Source organism: Pseudopodoces humilis, chromosome 12, assembly GCF_049639895.1.
Source record: "Pseudopodoces humilis isolate 2021_Gansu_Grassland_sample_001 chromosome 12, ASM4963989v1, whole genome shotgun sequence".
Classification (NCBI taxonomy): domain Eukaryota; kingdom Metazoa; phylum Chordata; class Aves; order Passeriformes; family Paridae; genus Pseudopodoces; species Pseudopodoces humilis.
In genome coordinates, this window is record NC_142211.1 from 7776799 (window position 1) to 7797800 (window position 21002).

Genomic DNA, 21002 nt, shown 5'->3' on the forward strand with positions numbered 1-21002 from the left:
AGAAAGAAGAAAAAGAATTACTTAAGATAGGGGGAGAACGGGATCAGTCTGGAAAGTGGAAACTCCCTGATGGGAGACAGTTACTTAATAAGCCACTCACCAGGAAAATATTAGAAGATATGCATCAGAAAACTCATTGGGGTACTCAGGCTTTGTGTGATCACTTTCTAAGGGATTTTGGATGCATTGGAATTTTTGGGGTAGCAAAACAAATAACTGAAAACTGCATAACTTGCCAGAAGGTAAATAGAAAAATGTTGATATATTTTATATATTAGTAAAGGCCTGTATGCACAAACCAGCCTTTGAAATAAGTCGTGATATTAAGGGCTAAAATCCTTGAAACTTGCCTGCAGAAGAGAGAGTAAAGCAAAACAATATTCTTGTGTACAAGGATAAGAATGTAAACCTGTGTGTGTTAGCCAATAGTAGCTTGCTCTGTCCGCAGACCCTGTAAAACCCTATAAAAGGTGTGCTAAAGATAGAAATAAACGGCGTTCACGATTACTTCTGTGAAGACTGGTGAATAAGCTGGCGGTTTCTCAATAGAAAAACAATGAGAAAAACACCATTAGGTGGCCGTGAATTATCCTTACGGCCATTCCAAAGTATTCAAGTGGATTTCACTGAACTTCCCCAAGTCCAAAAATGGAAGTTCCTACTGGTAATAGTAGACCACTTAACTCACTGGGTGGAAGCTATTCCCGCTGCCAGGGCCACAGCTAATGTGGTGTGTAAAACTCTTTTGGAACAGATTATTCCCAGGTATGGAATGATTAATAAAATAGACTCAGATAGAGGAACACATTTTACATCTAAAGTCTTACAGCAAATAACCCAAACCTTGGGAATAAAATGGGAATTGCATACCCCCTGGCACCCACAAAGTTCAGGCCGGGTGGAAAGAATGAATCAAACTTTAAAGAAGACCTTAACAAAATTAATGATTGAAACCCAGATGTCCTGGGTAAAAGGTTTACCTCTGGCTCTATTAAGGGTCCGAACACAACCCAGGTCAGACTTGGGAGTGTCACCCTATGAAATGATGTTTGGACTACCCTTCCTTACCACCCGACATGAAACTGCCACTTATGAAGTAGGGGAAATAAGTGTCAGAAAATATGTCACCACAATTGCTAAAACACTTGAAAACTTAAGGCTAAAAGGAATGATCCCTCAAACCACCCCTTTGGAGTTCAAAATTCATAATATTCATCCAGGGGAATGGGTACTGGTGAAGACATGGAAGGAACAATCTTTAACTCCTCAATGGGAAGGTCCTTTTCAGGTACTGCTGACAACGGAGGCTGCAATCTGGACCAGGGAGCGAGGCTGGATCCACGCCAGTAGAATCAAGGGACCTGTGAAAAGACCTGAGGAGTGGACTATAACTTCTGAACCAGGTGATACCAAATTGACTCTAAAGCGGGGGCTGGGTGGTAATGAACTGGGACAATCCACAGGATCCAAGGGATGAGCAAAGAATCACGCCTAATTGGGAAGTGAGACCAAGCCTGTATCAGTGGTTTCAAGTCCTGCCTGGACAAGTTCTGAGACACCTTCGATATCCACCTTGGGGAGGAATACTCCCACTCCAAACAGGAGGATCGGGGCTGTTTCGGTTGGGAAATCCTCATATTTTTGCTTTGGCCTGTGATCTGTATAAAGAAGGGGGAGAATCACAACTTCCATCAGTGCCACACCATATACCTTGTATAAATCATCCCAATACGGGACATGCTAGCTAGGTTAAATATAAGTGTTTAATTTGTGGGAAAAATTGGTATTGCAGCTCACACAATCGGCGTTCTTGTTGTAGGGAGTGTCGAGCACATAATCGATCCTCTATCCAAACAGAATTGCAGGCAACTGAAATAATAACTCTGCTCTGTGGATGGGAATTACTGGTGCCTGTTGAGTGGGAAATACCTGAAGAACGGTGAGATACTACTGTTAAAAGGTGTCAAAAGAGATTTGCTTGGAAATTACAAAAGAGGAAGTGACAAGGAAATAGGGGGCAAGACCAGATTGGCCTCTATAACTCGCCACCAAGAAGAATATAAAACACCTGCTGTGAGCTGCAACCTCATAGGCAGGATGGGTGGGGGTGTAAGCCATACTGGACCCCTATTATTCCTTCTTCTGTCACTTATCCTTTTCCCTTTTGGGACACCAGCAAAGCCATGTTACAAATGCTATCAAAAACTTTACATGGAAAGACGCCGGGGTTTCTTTCTTATTACCCACACCAATATCAATAGTCACTGCTATAACCCATCCAAGTTAAGTACATGTATACATAAAGGGGAAAAATATTGGATCACAGAAAACTTAGGAGTCAGTGGTACTAGATTGGGAAACACTTGCCCAAAAGGGGAAAAATGGATTTGCTTCACGGGGGCGGTCAAGGGAAAAACCCAAGATTTGATAAAGGAGCAAGTGATAAGAAAAAAGATAAAACCAACACAGCAACCTAAACCTATCTTAACCTCATGTCAGGACCTGTATGCAAGGCTCAAACAGCAATTAAAAGGGGAAATAGATATCTCAAGACTAGGGAAAAACCTGTTTGTGGATTTAGGGGAGAGGATAAGTAAAGAACTTAACATAACGAACTGTTGGGTCTGTGGAGGAGCTTTAATGACGGAGGAATGGCCATGGAAAGGTAGTAGCATAGGCCCGGTGGAACTCCTTAAGTGGAATCGGACCAATATAAGAGGGGGGACTCGACCAGAAGGATGGATTCTAAGTTCAACAGTGATAGGGGAAGAATGTTTATGGCGAACTGGTAAGAAGTTTCTTAAAGAAATAGGAAAAACTCCCTGTAAAAGGTATAAGGTTAGCAAAGGAACTTCTACATGGTGGATCCCAGAGGAACCAACTCTGTATTGGACTCAAGGAAAAGTAAAAGAAAAGAATTGTGTGTATGATAATCGAACCAGACTCTTCAGATGTAATGGTAAAGGGAAAAATCCTTACTCTGGAATCCCAGAAATATCTAAATTTTGGGAAAATATAAATCAACAGAAAAATGACTATTGGAAGGCACCAGATGGCTTATTTTGGATACGTGGGAAAAGGGCATACCCAAAGCTCCCTTCACAATGGAAAGGGAGTTGTACTCTGGGAATCATTCAACCAGGATTCTTCCTTTTGCCAGGACCAGATGGAGATCAATTGGGAGTGCCGGTTTATGAGGACCTAAAAAGAAATAAAAGGGAATTGTTTGGAGGACCTCAAAAATGGGGAGATGAGGAATGGCCCCCTGAACGCATACTAGAAACATATGGGCCAGCTACTTGGGCACAAGACGCAAGTTGGGGATATCGAACCCCAATTTACATGCTAAATCGCATCATAAGACTCCAAGCTGTAGTAGAAATCATAACCAATGAAACAGCTGGGGCTATGGAATTAATAGTCAGTCAGCAACGCCAAGCCAGAGCTGCAATATATCAGAATAGACTGGCTTTGGACTATCTATTGGTTGAAGAGGGGGGTGTTTGCGGGAAATTTAATACATCAGATTGTTGTTTGCAAATTGATGACAATGGAAATGCCGTTCTAGATATCGCCAAGAACATCAGAAAAATAGCCCACGTGCCAGTCCAAAAATGGGAGTCAATGATGACCACTAATTGGTGGAATAACCTGTTGGGGACAGAATGGTGGAAGAAGCTAGGTTTCTTCCTCCTATGCACTACAGCTGGTTTAATATCCCTTCCTTGTCTAATCCCCTGTTTCATCCAACTAATCACCAAAGTGGTGCAAGGCATGCAAATAGTAGCGATGCCTACAGACCCAAAATTGGCTACATCTGGAACGGCACAAAAAATCATGGTATTAAGAAAACAAAATAATGTGAAAGATCCGTTGGAAGAAGCTAAATTGATTTGTGAAAAAAATGAACGAGTGCTAGAAGCTAGAAAACAAGAATTATTGCTCAAGCCAAATGATTTATAAAAAAAGATAAAAGGAGAGATTGTTGTGATTCATGTTGTAAATATTGGCTTTTCACAATTATTCGGATAAATATATAGTATATGCTTTCGCTATATTCTTTTCTCTCTTAGCAAGTTATAGGCTTAGATAGGAATTCTCAATGGTAAGGATATGTTTCATCCGGACAAGGCAAGATAACTCCAACAGGCAAGACAATGGGAGGATCAAGATGTGGAAAACAGGCTATTATCAGCAGCAGGAAATGGAGAGCAAACTGTTATCAAAAAGCCGGTACCAGGACGCTGGCAGGGGGGAAAGATATGAAGACCAGCTGCCCTCAAAGGAAGGATGAGGGGCCCGGATTGTTATCAACAAGTGACCATTTGCAGAAGAAAGGAAACCAAACTTTAAATAATGCTGACCAGCTAGAATAATGATGACCAGCAAAAAATATGCTGACCAGCAGAAAATAAAATTGTGCAAAAGCAAGATCTAAGAAGGCAGAACCAGGGAGGGGACATGTGTTGAATATGCATTAACCCCTCACAGCAAGATGGGATAAAAAGGGTATTCCCAAGATACCAGGTGTGCTCTTGGCAGCGCGCCAAGGCACCCGACCGTAACTCTTTGCTTTACTTTATGTCTCTTATTGTCTTTATTAAACCTTTTTAAAATTTTACAGGAGTGAACTTCATTTTTCACACCCCCCTCCCTCCGAATTATTATAATTCTGAAATCAAGGGCTCTCAGGCAGAGATCAGGGGACAGAAATAACAGTTCTTTACTAGTATGTATAACGAGGCACACAAACAACAATAACTACAGCGTTAGCAACAAAACAGAACCAGGGACCCTGTGACAGCCTTCTTGGCCAAGACGGGAAAGGATGGAGGAGAGGCTTTGCTTTACAAACCCCCTCGGACGGGCAGTCCCGGTGCTCCTGCAGAGCTCTGAGGAACACTTAGCTGGAACAGCAGGAATGAGCTGAGATCCTGGGCCGGTGGCTGAGGTGTATCAGCAACTCCGCGGCGGTGGCTGGCACTGCCGCACGTCCCGGCAGGACAGGGGGTGCAAGGCCCAGCAACGAAGAGGGAAGAAAGAGAAGAAGATGCAGCAGCTCCATCTGGGTGATGGCGAAATTCCCTTCTCTCCATAGCAACAGCTCTCTGACCCAAAGTGTCCTTCTCTGAAGCTGAAGAAGCCCGCCAAACTGTCCCCTGCCCTCCCCTTTTCTTGCCCCCTTCCCCCCTGGGCCCAGCCGAACTCTTTGTGTTTCTCAAGTACCCACAGTCAGGTTTCCACGCCCCCCCCCCCCCCCCCCGCAACTAATGAGTCAAAATTCCACAGGAAAGCCAGAACTAAAAGAAGGTCACACCTAACCCCCAACAACTGTGTACTATTTACTTGGCTGGTATCTCAGTGTTTTAACTATAAATAAATGCTCCTGTAGTTTGTTTTGCCTTTAAGTACAGTAGTTAAATATTTCAATGAAGAGTTCTGAAGAGAGAGCTTTTGAGCATCATCTAATTTTCCTTTACCCTGATGAGATCATCTTGATATACATGCACACATATAAAAAACATAAAGACTATTCTGCTCTGAACGCTGAAAGACAAAGTCTTTTTGGCACGTTGTAAAGGGGAAAAAAAATGCGGACAGGGACATCAAACCTTTCAGCATTACCCTTTTATCCTCTTCTCCCTTCTCCACCTTCTCCCCCCCCCATCATAAAATGAAGGACATAAGATTTTTATATTCCAGTCATGACCAGTTAACTCTAACTTGTCTTTTCCTAACACTGTCATCCTTTAATCTCCAGGAAGAATTTTTATATTGCGCTATGTTTGAAATGCATCATAATAAAAGATAAGCTTACAGGCAAAGATTCCTTCCCTAAATTCTATATCAAAAAATACTAGCTGTGCTATTACTTTACCAGAAAGAATCATTTTGCTACAAGTTTGACATCTCTATTTGCACATCTGAAATGTTTATTTCCTAATAACACAAATGAAAGGATTTTCTAATCAGCCTTCAATGTTTCATCCTGCTGCAGTATCCTTTAAGAAAAAGAAAAGCTAAAAAACCTCTTATTTAGCTCAAATGCAGTTAAGCCTGCCACATCTGTTTCAGACTGAGCCTGAACAGTTAAGCTGTTATTGTCATGAATAAAATCTCTCAAGAAATCCACCCCGGTTAAAATACTGTGTTTAGTTATGTACAGTTAATGTTCTTATCCCATTTGTAAACCTTGTACCCCTTGTTAACTACGATGGTTATTAGTAATGTTAATTACTTACCAGTTTCTGAAGTGTTTTAAAGGTTCTTATGAGACATTCCTGTACCCTTTCCCTTACTTCCTTGCTACTATGTAACAAAGCTGCTCCCATGGGGGCTGGGTCACACTAACAAAAGCTACCCGTTAGAAAGGTATGCCACAGAATGAGGCAACTCCCATGGATGCTGTGCCACACTAGAACAAAGAAAGTCCCATGAAGCTGTGCAACCGAGTAATATGCAAACTAAGGCATGCAGGACACCAAAACAACGAGCTAACAGAGGAATAAAAGGACAAGGAAACATATTCTAGCAAGCTATGATGAAAGATCATCTCCCTGCATCACCTAAGCCTGCTTAGAAACCATCTTCCTGCATCACCATGACCTAAAGAGAACTGGAAAGGACTGACCCTCCCCCCCCTAGACAACAAGCCAGCACAACAGGCCTCCTGGCTACTCTCATGAGGACAGAAGCCCCAGCTCTGCATTCTGTGCTGCAAAGCTGACTTGTGCCTCCTCCTTGGAGCTGCCAGTGTGGGAATGGCCATGGTGCAAGCAACCCCTTGCCCCCTCCCCACCCCAAGAGCTGAATCCTAATAAAGGCATCAAACAGGAGTCTTGTCTCCTGGCCAATTCCTTTCATTATCACTAGGTTCTGATGGCCTGCATGGCTCGAGTAAAATCTTGTTTCATTTAGAAGATGGTTCAGCCCCTCTGCAGGACTCAAATGACACAAGTTCCCCTCCCTTCTTCTTTGAAGGGGTCCAATCCTCCATAAGGAGCCAACATACCTCAGTCAAAAGAAAGAGTAACCAACTGGGCAAAAATGAGCTCGTTTTGTGAAAGACTCTTAACCAGTTTAAAAGCAACCTCTTTAATTTAATGAGATTATGTCCTCTATTGCATGTCTGAGCACAACTCTTACTACCACTGAAAAGGTTTCCCTCTCCCCACAAGAATTTTTCTTAAGCAGGTATGTATCTTAGCCTTCTGTCACACAAGCTGTGTACTGCATGTAAGTACTTACATCTGTGGAAGCTCAAAGCTGAATGCATATTCATGCCTTCCTGAATGAATGGTGTAAAGGCCTTCTTCAGAATTGTCATCATCTAGAAGGGAAAAACCCAATACGCTATTCCACCTGTGAACATTTTACATAGCATAATATATAGGCTTATTTTCCAGAATAAGAGGGATTTATACATTCTTTACAATACTAAGAATACAGTGTCTCAGAAACAAGTCTCTCCAGTCCATTTGTATTAACTGCTAGATGTATCGTTGCAGAATTTTTAAGGTTAGGTGAGATTCCAAGATTCGCCTGACATAAAAGCAGAAGTTAACTTGTTTTAATTTATGATCTTGATTCCAAGTACTGACACAGTTGTAACTGCTGCCATTTCAAGGTCTGCCCGAAAGATCCATAATGGAAACTGTTTTCCAATACAACTTCTAGTTAAAATGAAATAGAGCTCTCTAATAGTATTAAGTGATCTTAGTATTGTCTGCTACATTAATCGATTACATGTAGTAATTCAGCTTCCTCCTATCACCTACCTAGCAAGTGTCCAAAAATTGTTTTTTTTAAAGAGTGCGCAAGCACCACCTAGAAAGTACCAAACAAATTCAGGAGCACGAGAAGTGGCAAGCTGCCCAATTAATGTTGTTAAGAGCTGATGTATCAAAAATTCAAAGTTTAGCTCGATTTTGCTTGGATAGAAAAGACCCAAACATTTCCTAATTTCAATGAGAAAGCTGACCTTGTTTTATAGTCATGATTCCTTGTATTGCTTTAAGTGCCCCAATAAATTTGTGGTTTGTTCCAATATAATTACCATGAACCCAGAAAAACCCCCGCTGATTCCAACAGAATAGAAAGTTATTTAGATAAAACAATTGAGCATTTCATATACAAAAGGGTTGGCATAATAAAGGCACATATAGTGGGATTACACAAAAGAGCCTTCCTGTTGTTAATAGTCTGAAGCATCATGAAGGAACACTGCTACATTTTAAGATTTTTTTAGTTCCCACTGTTCTACAAAAGTGCTGATGCTCCAATTTCTTTAGTGCACCAGAAATGCTGAAACAAACCTATGCAAAAATATAAAACCCCTAGAACACTATTTACACAAATGCACCTGCAGCACCTAATATCACTAAATAACGATCTTTGACACACTGAAAGAGCAAAGCAACGTGTATAATACTTTGTTGTTGTTGTTGTTAAGAAGCACTTGGAGGGCTTTGTTTTTAATTAAAAATAATAGTGTTTTCCTTGAACATACATTTTTTCATCCTTTTTTTACTTCCTGTCAGATCAGCAGTCCCATTGAGCCTGAACAGCAGCAGCAGCAGAATTATGGTAAGCAAATACTGAGCTGTCAGTCACAGACTAGGCTGGAGCAGGAGAGGACTGGCCTAAACAGGCACGAGCACATCCCCTGCCAACCACTCATATACATACAGTATACATTACACGCCGCTACATTTGCTCAGCAACTCTGCTCACAGTCTGGCCTGACTACCGCAGAGGTAAGGAGAGAGGGGGAGGGCATGACCCATGCCTCACCATCCGCTCTCCTCATACCACAGGGCCATGCTGCCGGCTTGCCCCGTGCAGACACCCCAATCCTGCACTTCTCTCGGGAGCATGTGCTGACCATTACTGAAAGGCAATTACAGATAGTGCTGGCCAGGGGCGTGAGACAGGAGAGAGAACCGAGTGAGTGATGCAAGAGGCTGCAGGGCCGTGTGTCCCAACAGCCGCCCCTGCTCACAACTCCTTGCTGGCCCAGTGGACGTGCATGGCAGAAGCTTGAATACTTCTGTCTGTCTCCAGAGGTGAGTATTCCCAAGAAAGGCAGTGTGCCTTCTGGAGCCGCTTCGCTCCGCCCCTCAGCACACACTAGAGAGCGGGCAAAGGAGCTTCCCCCACGTCCCAGCCCACTACAATCAACGGCTGGCATCACCTTAGCAACAGGCTAACAAACCTCAGCAGGCCAATGACAAGGCGGGGACAGGGAGTGGTCTTCTAGACTATGGTAGGGTACAAGGCGTAAACTCCACTCTGCTGTGCAGCGAGTGTTCACAGCCCTGCCGCTGCAGCCAAGGGAAGGACAGTGGTGTCCCGGGACAACTGCTTAAGACAGTACGTGCTGCACATGCAGCACCAGTCTTGCTTCTGGTGTCGGAACGTGTCATATCTGTCCCTTCCCTGCCACCTTTTGTTCCCTTTCCAGACAAAACCAAGCACCTACTATCGAGGTCAGCATTTGGATCTACAGACCACATACAAAGTCATTGCTGCTGCTTAAGCTGACAGACGCATAGGATCGCCTTTTTACTCGTAAGGATACATCCTGCTATGAATGACTCATGCATGCTTGAATGTTTCTGTCATCTGCAAGCCAGAGGTGAATGAATTTTTCACGTGAGAGAATTATTTCTAAGGCAGCGGTATAAAGAACGCTTGAGCTAGAAAGACACCTCATGAGTGACCCGAGCTTGCTTGCATCACGGTAACATAATTAAAATCGATAGCAACTGCTATTTGCAGAGGATCTCTGCAGTAAATATACTTCAAATTAAAAAGCCAAAACAAAAACACACACACAAAAAAACCACCCACCACCCCCCCAAAAAAAGCCAAAACAACACACCAAAACACTCAACGAAATTATGTACTCAGTTTTAACATTTCCTCGTTCTAGGAATTGAGTCATCACCACCACCACCTGACGTGTGCAACCAATCTGCGGAGAGAAGGAATACTCCCTCCCTTCTTCCCAGGACCGGCCCCAAACAGGATTGAACCGCTTCTAACAAAGGGTAGAAACTTCAGAAATAGCAAGCTTAGAGAGTCCCTTGTACTTTCACAACGTAACTATGCAAACAATAGACTAGCAAATTTAAGATCCACAATCCCACTCACAATGTAATACTCCATTTCCATACACAAAATTAAGGAAATTTGCAGGGCACTTTCCATTGCTATAGGGGCTTAGCAGACTAGATTTTCACTGAATGCAGGTTCCAGAACTCCTCAACTCAGAAGCGATGCTCCAATCATACAACCACAACCTCTTATTTGGCCTTTCAGACAGGTTTTTACATCTGGGCCCCCCACAGAGGAGTTGAATAAAAGAAATTAAAGTAATTTACAAGTATACTAGTTTAGAACAAAGGAAGAAATGGAAAATTACAGGTGCGGTGGTGATAGCACATCAAAGTAATCCACAGGAAATCTTTTATCTGCCAACAATGAATCAACCTTAAAAATAATTCTGCAAGTCAGACCTGTATCTGTTATGTGTCCAAAAAGTATAATGTTACATTTTAATTACACTTATGATTTGATAGGATGCTACCAAGAAAGTAATTTATTACATATCTGGTTTTGATTTAACAGCTATTTTCCCCATAGAGAAACAAATCACGCTAATATCGCTAAGAAAAAAAAAACAAACAACAAAACAACGACAAAACATTGTATATTTAAAAACACATATTAAAAACAATGCTAATCCTTATGAAAAGACTGTTAAAAGGCAGGTATTTAAAAAAAAAAGTCTTGTTTTCAGGTAATTTGAAAATGCACCCCAACATGTTTTTAAGTAAACGTTCAAATAATCAAAAATACAACCTAAGAATGCAACCAGCATTTCCTCATCTTTAGAAATAGGGAACGCTCTGAGACTGCGTATTAAAAAGGGATAAACCAAGCAAAGATGCATATTTTTTTCTGGAAATATGTCTGCATGTAGTGAATGAATAAGCGAAAAGCTTACCTCTTGCATGCCCAACTAGAACGTCCTTATGGTTAAAATACTCTACTTCTTCGGTGTAATTTTGTGTATAGGCAGTGTTGGATCCAGCATTTCTAGATTCGCTCCAACGTACTTTTGCATGTCCTCTTGCATGAATTTTAAGAGCTTTCACTCTAATTTCCCCAGTAACTTCAAAACTGATCCTTCCTGAGACTGTGTCCCCGCTAGAATACACGGGGATATTGCTGTTACTGAGACAGTCAAAGCTTATTGTCAAACTCTTCACCTTCCCCAGCACCATGATTTTTAACGGAGTGCATAAAAATATACTGTAAGGAAAACAAAAAAATAGTCAAGGTCTCATACAAAACGCGACCTTCGCTTTACACTGAACAACACCTCTGCTGCGTAAAGAGCCTGACAACAAGATCAGCGTGTCCCCTACGAACGCTTCATCGGAATTACTGTGAAGACAACGGCAGCCACCCAACACTTGCGATATCCTTACAAAGGCAGCTGGACCGCACGCTGCCAGCTCACTTTAAGAACAGCTTTGTGAAAAAACAACCACCCCTGCGCATGCGCAAAGCAAGTCGTGGCGGCGGTTTCCTCCACAGCTTGCGTGTCTTTCCTGTCGCGTTCGTTTTTCTTGTGTTATTGCTTCTGTCTGTCTCGTGCAGAGAGAGCACTCCCTGGTGGAGTCAGGGCTCTACTGCGAGTTCGCAGTACAGTACTGAGATACGTACTGAAGAACTGAGAGAACAACGTCTATTAGTAGCCCTAACTTGCCTATTTACCACAACAACATCAGCAAGAAATAAACCAGACCCCAAACTAAGATTTATATTACGTACATTTAAAAGTATTAAAATCGAAAACTTCACCTTGATAGAGGTTTAAATGTTTACTTTTGCATAATGTCACACTTTTGTACCCTCACTCCTCAGCTAATGTGGAAGGTGCTGCAAGAGGAGGGGGGCGAGGCCGGCAAAGGCAGTCGTGCCCCGCTCACCTGCCGAGGCTCTGTCTATAATTTGCTCAGGATTATCCGCTTCACGAACAAAAGTTTTGGGTAAGGTCTGTAACTGAGCGACGTGCCGAGCATTTCCCTGACAGAATCGTTGCGATCTTTACTGTTAGCCAGGCAACCCCTGGCTGAGGGGGAGAACCCATGCCGTCGGCTGCCAGAATCCGGGGCCTGGTGCCCACCGACTGCTGCCCGATTTCAGCTGCCAGCTTCTTCCGAGACAACCTCCCAACCAGCCAGCCAGGATCTCCAAGCCGTGCCAGGCGATGAGACGAGAAGAGACCAGACGACCCTCCGGAGAAAGACCCCTCGCACCACCCCCACCCCGGCCCCCCAGACGTTTTTCTCTCAGTTCTTCAGTACGTGTCTCAATACTGTACTCCACCAGGGAGTGCTCTCTCTGCACGAGACAGACAGAAGCAATAACACAAGAAAAACGAACGCGACAGGAAAGACACGCAAGCTGTGGAGGAAACCGCCGCCACGACTTGCTTTGCGCATGCGCAGGGGTGGTTGTTTTTTCACAAAGCTGTTCTTAAAGTGAGCTGGCAGCGTGCGGTCCAGCTGCCTTTGTAAGGATATCGCAAGTGTTGGGTGGCTGCCGTTGTCTTCACAGTAATTCCGATGAAGCGTTCGTAGGGGACACGCTGATCTTGTTGTCAGGCTCTTTACGCAGCAGAGGTGTTGTTCAGTGTAAAGCGAAGGTCGCGTTTTGTATGAGACCTTGACTATTTTTTTGTTTTCCTTACAGTATATTTTTATGCACTCCGTTAAAAATCATGGTGCTGGGGAAGGTGAAGAGTTTGACAATAAGCTTTGACTGTCTCAGTAACAGCAATATCCCCGTGTATTCTAGCGGGGACACAGTCTCAGGAAGGATCAGTTTTGAAGTTACTGGGGAAATTAGAGTGAAAGCTCTTAAAATTCATGCAAGAGGACATGCAAAAGTACGTTGGAGCGAATCTAGAAATGCTGGATCCAACACTGCCTATACACAAAATTACACCGAAGAAGTAGAGTATTTTAACCATAAGGACGTTCTAGTTGGGCATGCAAGAGGTAAGCTTTTCGCTTATTCATTCACTACATGCAGACATATTTCCAGAAAAAAATATGCATCTTTGCTTGGTTTATCCCTTTTTAATACGCAGTCTCAGAGCGTTCCCTATTTCTAAAGATGAGGAAATGCTGGTTGCATTCTTAGGTTGTATTTTTGATTATTTGAACGTTTACTTAAAAACATGTTGGGGTGCATTTTCAAATTACCTGAAAACAAGACTTTTTTTTTTTAAATACCTGCCTTTTAACAGTCTTTTCATAAGGATTAGCATTGTTTTTTAATATGTGTTTTTAAATATACAATGTTTTGTCGTTGTTTTGTTGTTTGTTTTTTTTTTCTTAGCGATATTAGCGTGATTTGTTTCTCTATGGGGAAAATAGCTGTTAAATCAAAACCAGATATGTAATAAATTACTTTCTTGGTAGCATCCTATCAAATCATAAGTGTAATTAAAATGTAACATTATACTTTTTGGACACATAACAGATACAGGTCTGACTTGCAGAATTATTTTTAAGGTTGATTCATTGTTGGCAGATAAAAGATTTCCTGTGGATTACTTTGATGTGCTATCACCACCGCACCTGTAATTTTCCATTTCTTCCTTTGTTCTAAACTAGTATACTTGTAAATTACTTTAATTTCTTTTATTCAACTCCTCTGTGGGGGGCCCCAGATGTAAAAACCTGTCTGAAAGGCCAAATAAGAGGTTGTGGTTGTATGATTGGAGCATCGCTTCTGAGTTGAGGAGTTCTGGAACCTGCATTCAGTGAAAATCTAGTCTGCTAAGCCCCTATAGCAATGGAAAGTGCCCTGCAAATTTCCTTAATTTTGTGTATGGAAATGGAGTATTACATTGTGAGTGGGATTGTGGATCTTAAATTTGCTAGTCTATTGTTTGCATAGTTACGTTGTGAAAGTACAAGGGACTCTCTAAGCTTGCTATTTCTGAAGTTTCTACCCTTTGTTAGAAGCGGTTCAATCCTGTTTGGGGCCGGTCCTGGGAAGAAGGGAGGGAGTATTCCTTCTCTCCGCAGATTGGTTGCACACGTCAGGTGGTGGTGGTGATGACTCAATTCCTAGAACGAGGAAATGTTAAAACTGAGTACATAATTTCGTTGAGTGTTTTGGTGTGTTGTTTTGGCTTTTTTTGGGGGGGTGGTGGGTGGTTTTTTTGTGTGTGTGTTTTTGTTTTGGCTTTTTAATTTGAAGTATATTTACTGCAGAGATCCTCTGCAAATAGCAGTTGCTATCGATTTTAATTATGTTACCGTGATGCAAGCAAGCTCGGGTCACTCATGAGGTGTCTTTCTAGCTCAAGCGTTCTTTATACCGCTGCCTTAGAAATAATTCTCTCACGTGAAAAAATTCATTCACCTCTGGCTTGCAGATGACAGAAACATTCAAGCATGCATGAGTCATTCATAGCAGGATGTATCCTTACGAGTAAAAAGGCGATCCTATGCGTCTGTCAGCTTAAGCAGCAGCAATGACTTTGTATGTGGTCTGTAGATCCAAATGCTGACCTCGATAGTAGGTGCTTGGTTTTGTCTGGAAAGGGAACAAAAGGTGGCAGGGAAGGGACAGATATGACACGTTCCGACACCAGAAGCAAGACTGGTGCTGCATGTGCAGCACGTACTGTCTTAAAGCAGTTGTCCCGGGACACCACTGTCCTTCCCTTGGCTGCAGCGGCAGGGCTGTGAACACTCGCTGCACAGCAGAGTGGAGTTTTACGCCTTGTACCCTACCATAGTCTAGAAGACCACTCCCTGTCCCCGCCTTGTCATTGGCCTGCTGAGGTTTGTTAGCCTGTTGCTAAGGTGATGCCAGCCGTTGATTGTAGTGGGCTGGGACGTGGGGGAAGCTCCTTTGCCCGCTCTCTAGTGTGTGCTGAGGGGCGGAGCGAAGCGGCTCCAGAAGGCACACTGCCTTTCTTGGGAATACTCACCTCTGGAGACAGACAGAAGTATTCAAGCTTCTGCCATGCACGTCCACTGGGCCAGCAAGGAGTTGTGAGCAGGGGCGGCTGTTGGGACACACGGCCCTGCAGCCTCTTGCATCACTCACTCGGTTCTCTCTCCTGTCTCACGCCCCTGGCCAGCACTATCTGTAATTGCCTTTCAGTAATGGTCAGCACATGCTCCCGAGAGAAGTGCAGGATTGGGGTGTCTGCACGGGGCAAGCCGGCAGCATGGCCCTGTGGTATGAGGAGAGCGGATGGTGAGGCATGGGTCATGCCCTCCCCCTCTCTCCTTACCTCTGCGGTAGTCAGGCCAGACTGTGAGCAGAGTTGCTGAGCAAATGTAGCGGCGTGTAATGTATACTGTATGTATATGAGTGGTTGGCAGGGGATGTGCTCGTGCCTGTTTAGGCCAGTCCTCTCCTGCTCCAGCCTAGTCTGTGACTGACAGCTCAGTATTTGCTTACCATAATTCTGCTGCTGCTGCTGTTCAGGCTCAATGGGACTGCTGATCTGACAGGAAGTAAAAAAAGGATGAAAAAATGTATGTTCAAGGAAAACACTATTATTTTTAATTAAAAACAAAAGCCCTCCAAGTGCTTCTTAACAACAACAACAACAAAGTATTATACACGTTGCTTTGCTCTTTCAGTGTGTCAAAGATCGTTATTTAGTGATATTAGGTGCTGCAGGTGCATTTGTGTAAATAGTGTTCTAGGGGTTTTATATTTTTGCATAGGTTTGTTTCAGCATTTCTGGTGCACTAAAGAAATTGGAGCATCAGCACTTTTGTAGAACAGTGGGAACTAAAAAAATCTTAAAATGTAGCAGTGTTCCTTCATGATGCTTCAGACTATTAACAACAGGAAGGCTCTTTTGTGTAATCCCACTATATGTGCCTTTATTATGCCAACCCTTTTGTATATGAAATGCTCAATTGTTTTATCTAAATAACTTTCTATTCTGTTGGAATCAGCGGGGGTTTTTCTGGGTTCATGGTAATTATATTGGAACAAACCACAAATTTATTGGGGCACTTAAAGCAATACAAGGAATCATGACTATAAAACAAGGTCAGCTTTCTCATTGAAATTAGGAAATGTTTGGGTCTTTTCTATCCAAGCAAAATCGAGCTAAACTTTGAATTTTTGATACATCAGCTCTTAACAACATTAATTGGGCAGCTTGCCACTTCTCGTGCTCCTGAATTTGTTTGGTACTTTCTAGGTGGTGCTTGCGCACTCTTTAAAAAAAACAATTTTTGGACACTTGCTAGGTAGGTGATAGGAGGAAGCTGAATTACTACATGTAATCGATTAATGTAGCAGACAATACTAAGATCACTTAATACTATTAGAGAGCTCTATTTTCATTTTAACTAGAAGTTGTATTGGAAAAACAGTTTCCATTATGGATCTTTCGGGCAGACCTTGAAATGGCAGCAGTTACAACTGTGTCAGTACTTGGAATCAAGATCATAAATTAAAACAAGTTAACTTCTGCTTTTATGTCAGGCGAATCTTGGAATCTCACCTAACCTTAAAAATTCTGCAACGATACATCTAGCAGTTAATACAAATGGACTGGAGAGACTTGTTTCTGAGACACTGTATTCTTAGTATTGTAAAGAATGTATAAATCCCTCTTATTCTGGAAAATAAGCCTATATATTATGCTATGTAAAATGTTCACAGGTGGAATAGCGTATTGGGTTTTTCCCTTCTAGATGATGACAATTCTGAAGAAGGCCTTTACACCATTCATTCAGGAAGGCATGAATATGCATTCAGCTTTGAGCTTCCACAGATGTAAGTACTTACATGCAGTACACAGCTTGTGTGACAGAAGGCTAAGATACATACCTGCTTAAGAAAAATTCTTGTGGGGAGAGGGAAACCTTTTCAGTGGTAGTAAGAGTTGTGCTCAGACATGCAATAGAGGACATAATCTCATTAAATTAAAGAGGTTGCTTTTAAACTGGTTAAGAGTCTTTCACAAAACGAGCTCATTTTTGCCCAGTTGGTTACTCTTTCTTTTGACTGAGGTATGTTGGCTCCTTATGGAGGATTGGACCCCTTCAAAGAAGAAGGGAGGGGAACTTGTGTCATTTGAGTCCTGCAGAGGGGCTGAACCATCTTCTAAATGAAACAAGATTTTACTCGAGCCATGCAGGCCATCAGAACCTAGTGATAATGAAAGGAATTGGCCAGGAGACAAGACTCCTGTTTGATGCCTTTATTAGGATTCAGCTCTTGGGGTGGGGAGGGGGCAAGGGGTTGCTTGCACCATGGCCATTCCCACACTGGCAGCTCCAAGGAGGAGGCACAAGTCAGCTTTGCAGCACAGAATGCAGAGCTGGGGCTTCTGTCCTCATGAGAGTAGCCAGGAGGCCTGTTGTGCTGGCTTGTTGTCTAGGGGGGGGAGGGTCAGTCCTTTCCAGTTCTCTTTAGGTCATGGTGATGCAGGAAGATGGTTTCTAAGCAGGCTTAGGTGATGCAGGGAGATGATCTTTCATCATAGCTTGCTAGAATATGTTTCCTTGTCCTTTTATTCCTCTGTTAGCTCGTTGTTTTGGTGTCCTGCATGCCTTAGTTTTGCATATTACTCGGTTTGCACAGCTTCATGGGACTTTCTTTGTTCTAGTGTGGCACAGCATCCATGGGAGTTGCCTCATTCTGTGGCATACCTTTCTAACGGGTAGCTTTTGTTAGTGTGACCCAGCCCCCATGGAGCAGCTTTGTTTACATAGTAGCAAGGAAGTAAGGGAAAGGGTACAGGAATGTCTCATAAGAACCTTTAAAACACTTCAGAAACTGGTAAGTAATTAACATTACTAATAACCATCGTAGTTAACAAGGGGTACAAGGTTTACAAATGGGATAAGAACATTAACTGTACATAACTAAACACAGTATTTTAACCGGGGTGGATTTCTTGAGAGATTTTTATTCATGACAATAACAGCTTAACTGTTCAGGCTCAGTCTGAAACAGATGTGGCAGGCTTAACTGCATTTGAGCTAAATAAGAGGTTTTTTAGCTTTTCTTTTTCTTAAAGGATACTGCAGCAGGATGAAACATTGAAGGCTGATTAGAAAATCCTTTCATTTGTGTTATTAGGAAATAAACATTTCAGATGTGCAAATAGAGATGTCAAACTTGTAGCAAAATGATTCTTTCTGGTAAAGTAATAGCACAGCTAGTATTTTTTGATATAGAATTTAGGGAAGGAATCTTTGCCTGTAAGCTTATCTTTTATTATGATGCATTTCAAACATAGCGCAATATAAAAATTCTTCCTGGAGATTAAAGGATGACAGTGTTAGGAAAAGACAAGTTAGAGTTAACTGGTCATGACTGGAATATAAAAAATCTTATGTCCTTCATTTTATGATGGGGGGGGAGAAGGTGGAGAAGGGAGAAGAGGATAAAAGGGTAATGCTGAAAGGTTTGATGTCCCTGTCCGCATTTTTTTTTCCCCTTTACAACGTGCCAAAAAGGACTTTGTCTTTCAGCGTTCAGAGCAGAATAGTCTTTATGTTTTTTATATGTGTGCATGTATATCAAGATGATCTCATCAGGGTAAAGGAAAATTAGATGATGCTCAAAAGCTCTCTCTTCAGAACTCTTCATTGAAATATTTTAACTACTGTACTTAAAGGCAAAACAAACTACAGGAGCATTTATTTATAGTTAAAACACTGAGATACCAGCCAAGTAAATAGTACACAGTTGTTGGGGGTTAGGTGTGACCTTCTTTTAGTTCTGGCTTTCCTGTGGAATTTTGACTCATTAGTTGCGGGGGGGGGGGGGGGGGGGGGGGCGTGGAAACCTGACTGTGGGTACTTGAGAAAACACAAAGAGTTCGGCTGGGCCCGGGGGGGAAGGGGGCAAGAAAAGGGGAGGGCAGGGGACAGTTTGGCGGGCTTCTTCAGCTTCAGAGAAGGACACTTTGGGTCAGAGAGCTGTTGCTATGGAGAGAAGGGAATTTCGCCATCACCCAGATGGAGCTTGCTGCATCTTCTTCTCTTTCTTCCCTCTTCGTTGCTGGGCCTTGCACCCCCTGTCCTGCCGGGACGTGCGGCAGTGCCAGCCACCGCCGCGGAGTTGCTGATACACCTCAGCCACCGGCCCAGGATCTCAGCTCATTCCTGCTGTTCCAGCTAAGTGTTCCTCAGAGCTCTGCAGGAGCACCGGGACTGCCCGTCCGAGGGGGTTTGTAAAGCAAAGCCTCTCCTCCATCCTTTCCCGTCTTGGCCAAGAAGGCTGTCACAGGGTCCCTGGTTCTGTTTTGTTGCTAACGCTGTAGTTATTGTTGTTTGTGTGCCTCGTTATACATACTAGTAAAGAACTGTTATTTCTGTCCCCTGATCTCTGCCTGAGAGCCCTTGATTTCAGGAATTAATAATAATTCGGAGGGAGGGGGGTGTGAAAAATGAAGTTCACTCCTGTAAAATTTTAAAAAAGGTTTAATAAAGACAATAAGAGACATAAAGTAAAGCAAAGAGTTACGGTCGGGTGCCTTGGCGCGCTGCCAAGAGCACACCTGGTATCTTGGGAATACCCTTTTTATCCCATCTTGCTGTGAGGGGTTAATGCATATTCAACACATGTCCCCTCCCTGGTTCTGCCTTCTTAGATCTTGCTTTTGCACAATTTTATTTTCTGCTGGTCAGCATATTTTTTGCTGGTCATCATTATTCTAGCTGGTCAGCATTATTTAAAGTTTGGTTTCCTTTCTTCTGCAAATGGTCACTTGTTGATAACAATCCGGGCCCCTCATCCTTCCTTTGAGGGCAGCTGGTCCTTCATATCTTTCCCCCCTGCCAGCGTCCTGGTACCGGCTTTTTGATAACAGTTTTGCTCTCCATTTCCTGCTGCTGATAATTAGCCTGTTTTCCACATCTTGATCCTCCCATTGGTCTTGCCTGTTTGGAGTTATCTTGCCTTGTCCGGATGAAAACATATCCTTTACCATTGAGAATTCCTATCTAAGCCTATAACTTGCTAAGAGAGAAAAGAATATAGCGAAAGCATATACTATATATTTATCCGAATAATTGTGAAAAGCCAATATTTACAACATGAATCACAAACAATCTCTCCTTTTATCTTTTTTTATAAATCATTTGGCTTGAGCAATAATTCTTGTTTTCTAGCTTCTAGCACTCGTTTCATTTTTTTCACAAATCAATTTAGCTTCTTCCAACGGATCTTTCACATTATTTTGTTTTCTTAATACCATGATTTTTTGTGCCGTTCCAGATGTAGCCAATTTTGGGTCTGTAGGCATCGCTACTATTTGCATGCCTTGCACCACTTTGGTGATTAGTTGGATGAAACAGGGGATTAGACAAGGAAGGGATATTAAACCAGCTGTAGTGCATAGGTGGAAGAAACCTAGCTTCTTCCACCATTCTGTCCCCAACAGGGTTATTCCACCAATTAGTGGTCATCATTGACTCCCATTTTTGGACTGGCACGTGGGCTATTTTTCTGATGTTCTTGGCGATATCTAGAACGGCATTTCCATTGTCATCAATTTGCAAACAACAATCTGATGTATTAAATTTCCCGCAAACACCCCCCTCTTCAACCAATAGATAGTCCAAAGCCAGTCTATTCTGATATATTGCAGCTCTGGCTTGGCGTTGCTGACTGACTATTAATTCCATAGCCCCAGCTGTTTCATTGGTTATGATTTCTACTACAGCTTGGAGTCTTATGATGCGATTTAGCATGTAAATTGGGGTTCGATATCCCCAACTTGCGTCTTGTGCCCAAGTAGCTGGCCCATATGTTTTCTAGTATGCGTTTCAGGGGGCCATTCACTCATCTCCCCATTTTTTGAGGTCCTCCAAACAATTCCCTTTTATTTCTTTTTAGGTCCTCATAAACCGGCACTCCCAATTGATCTCCATCTGGTCCTGGCAAAAGGAAGAATCCTGGTTGAATGATTCCCA

The 21002-nt window shown here is 42.7% G+C and overlaps 1 protein-coding gene and 1 long non-coding RNA gene across 5 annotated transcripts in view; one reads left to right on the forward strand and one right to left on the reverse strand.

Annotated features, from left to right (window-relative positions):
* The window catches only part of LOC148183329 (arrestin domain-containing protein 3-like), a 69051-nt gene extending 57498 nt beyond the window's left edge, over positions 1–11553 (reverse strand). For 3 of the 4 annotated variants that reach the window (XR_015773616.1, XM_088061551.1, XM_088061549.1), the window contains exons 1-2: positions 11012–11553; positions 7249–7330 (exon numbers count right to left, since the gene is read on the reverse strand). Coding sequence is in view for 3 of the 4 variants with exons in the window: in XM_088061551.1 (XP_087917677.1) it covers positions 7249–7330; positions 11012–11291 (362 nt within the window). In the remaining variant the exon portion in view is untranslated. The remainder of the gene's footprint in view (positions 1–7248; positions 7331–11011) is intronic. The other variant, XM_088061550.1, reaches the window with a different exon arrangement.
* Positions 11554–12534: 981 nt separating this feature from the next.
* Positions 12535–19273, forward strand: LOC148183331 (uncharacterized). The gene is made up of 3 exons (XR_015773617.1): positions 12535–13076; positions 16767–16848; positions 19127–19273. It is a non-coding gene; the product is annotated as an uncharacterized LOC148183331 (long non-coding RNA).
* Positions 19274–21002: the final 1729 nt, after the last annotated feature.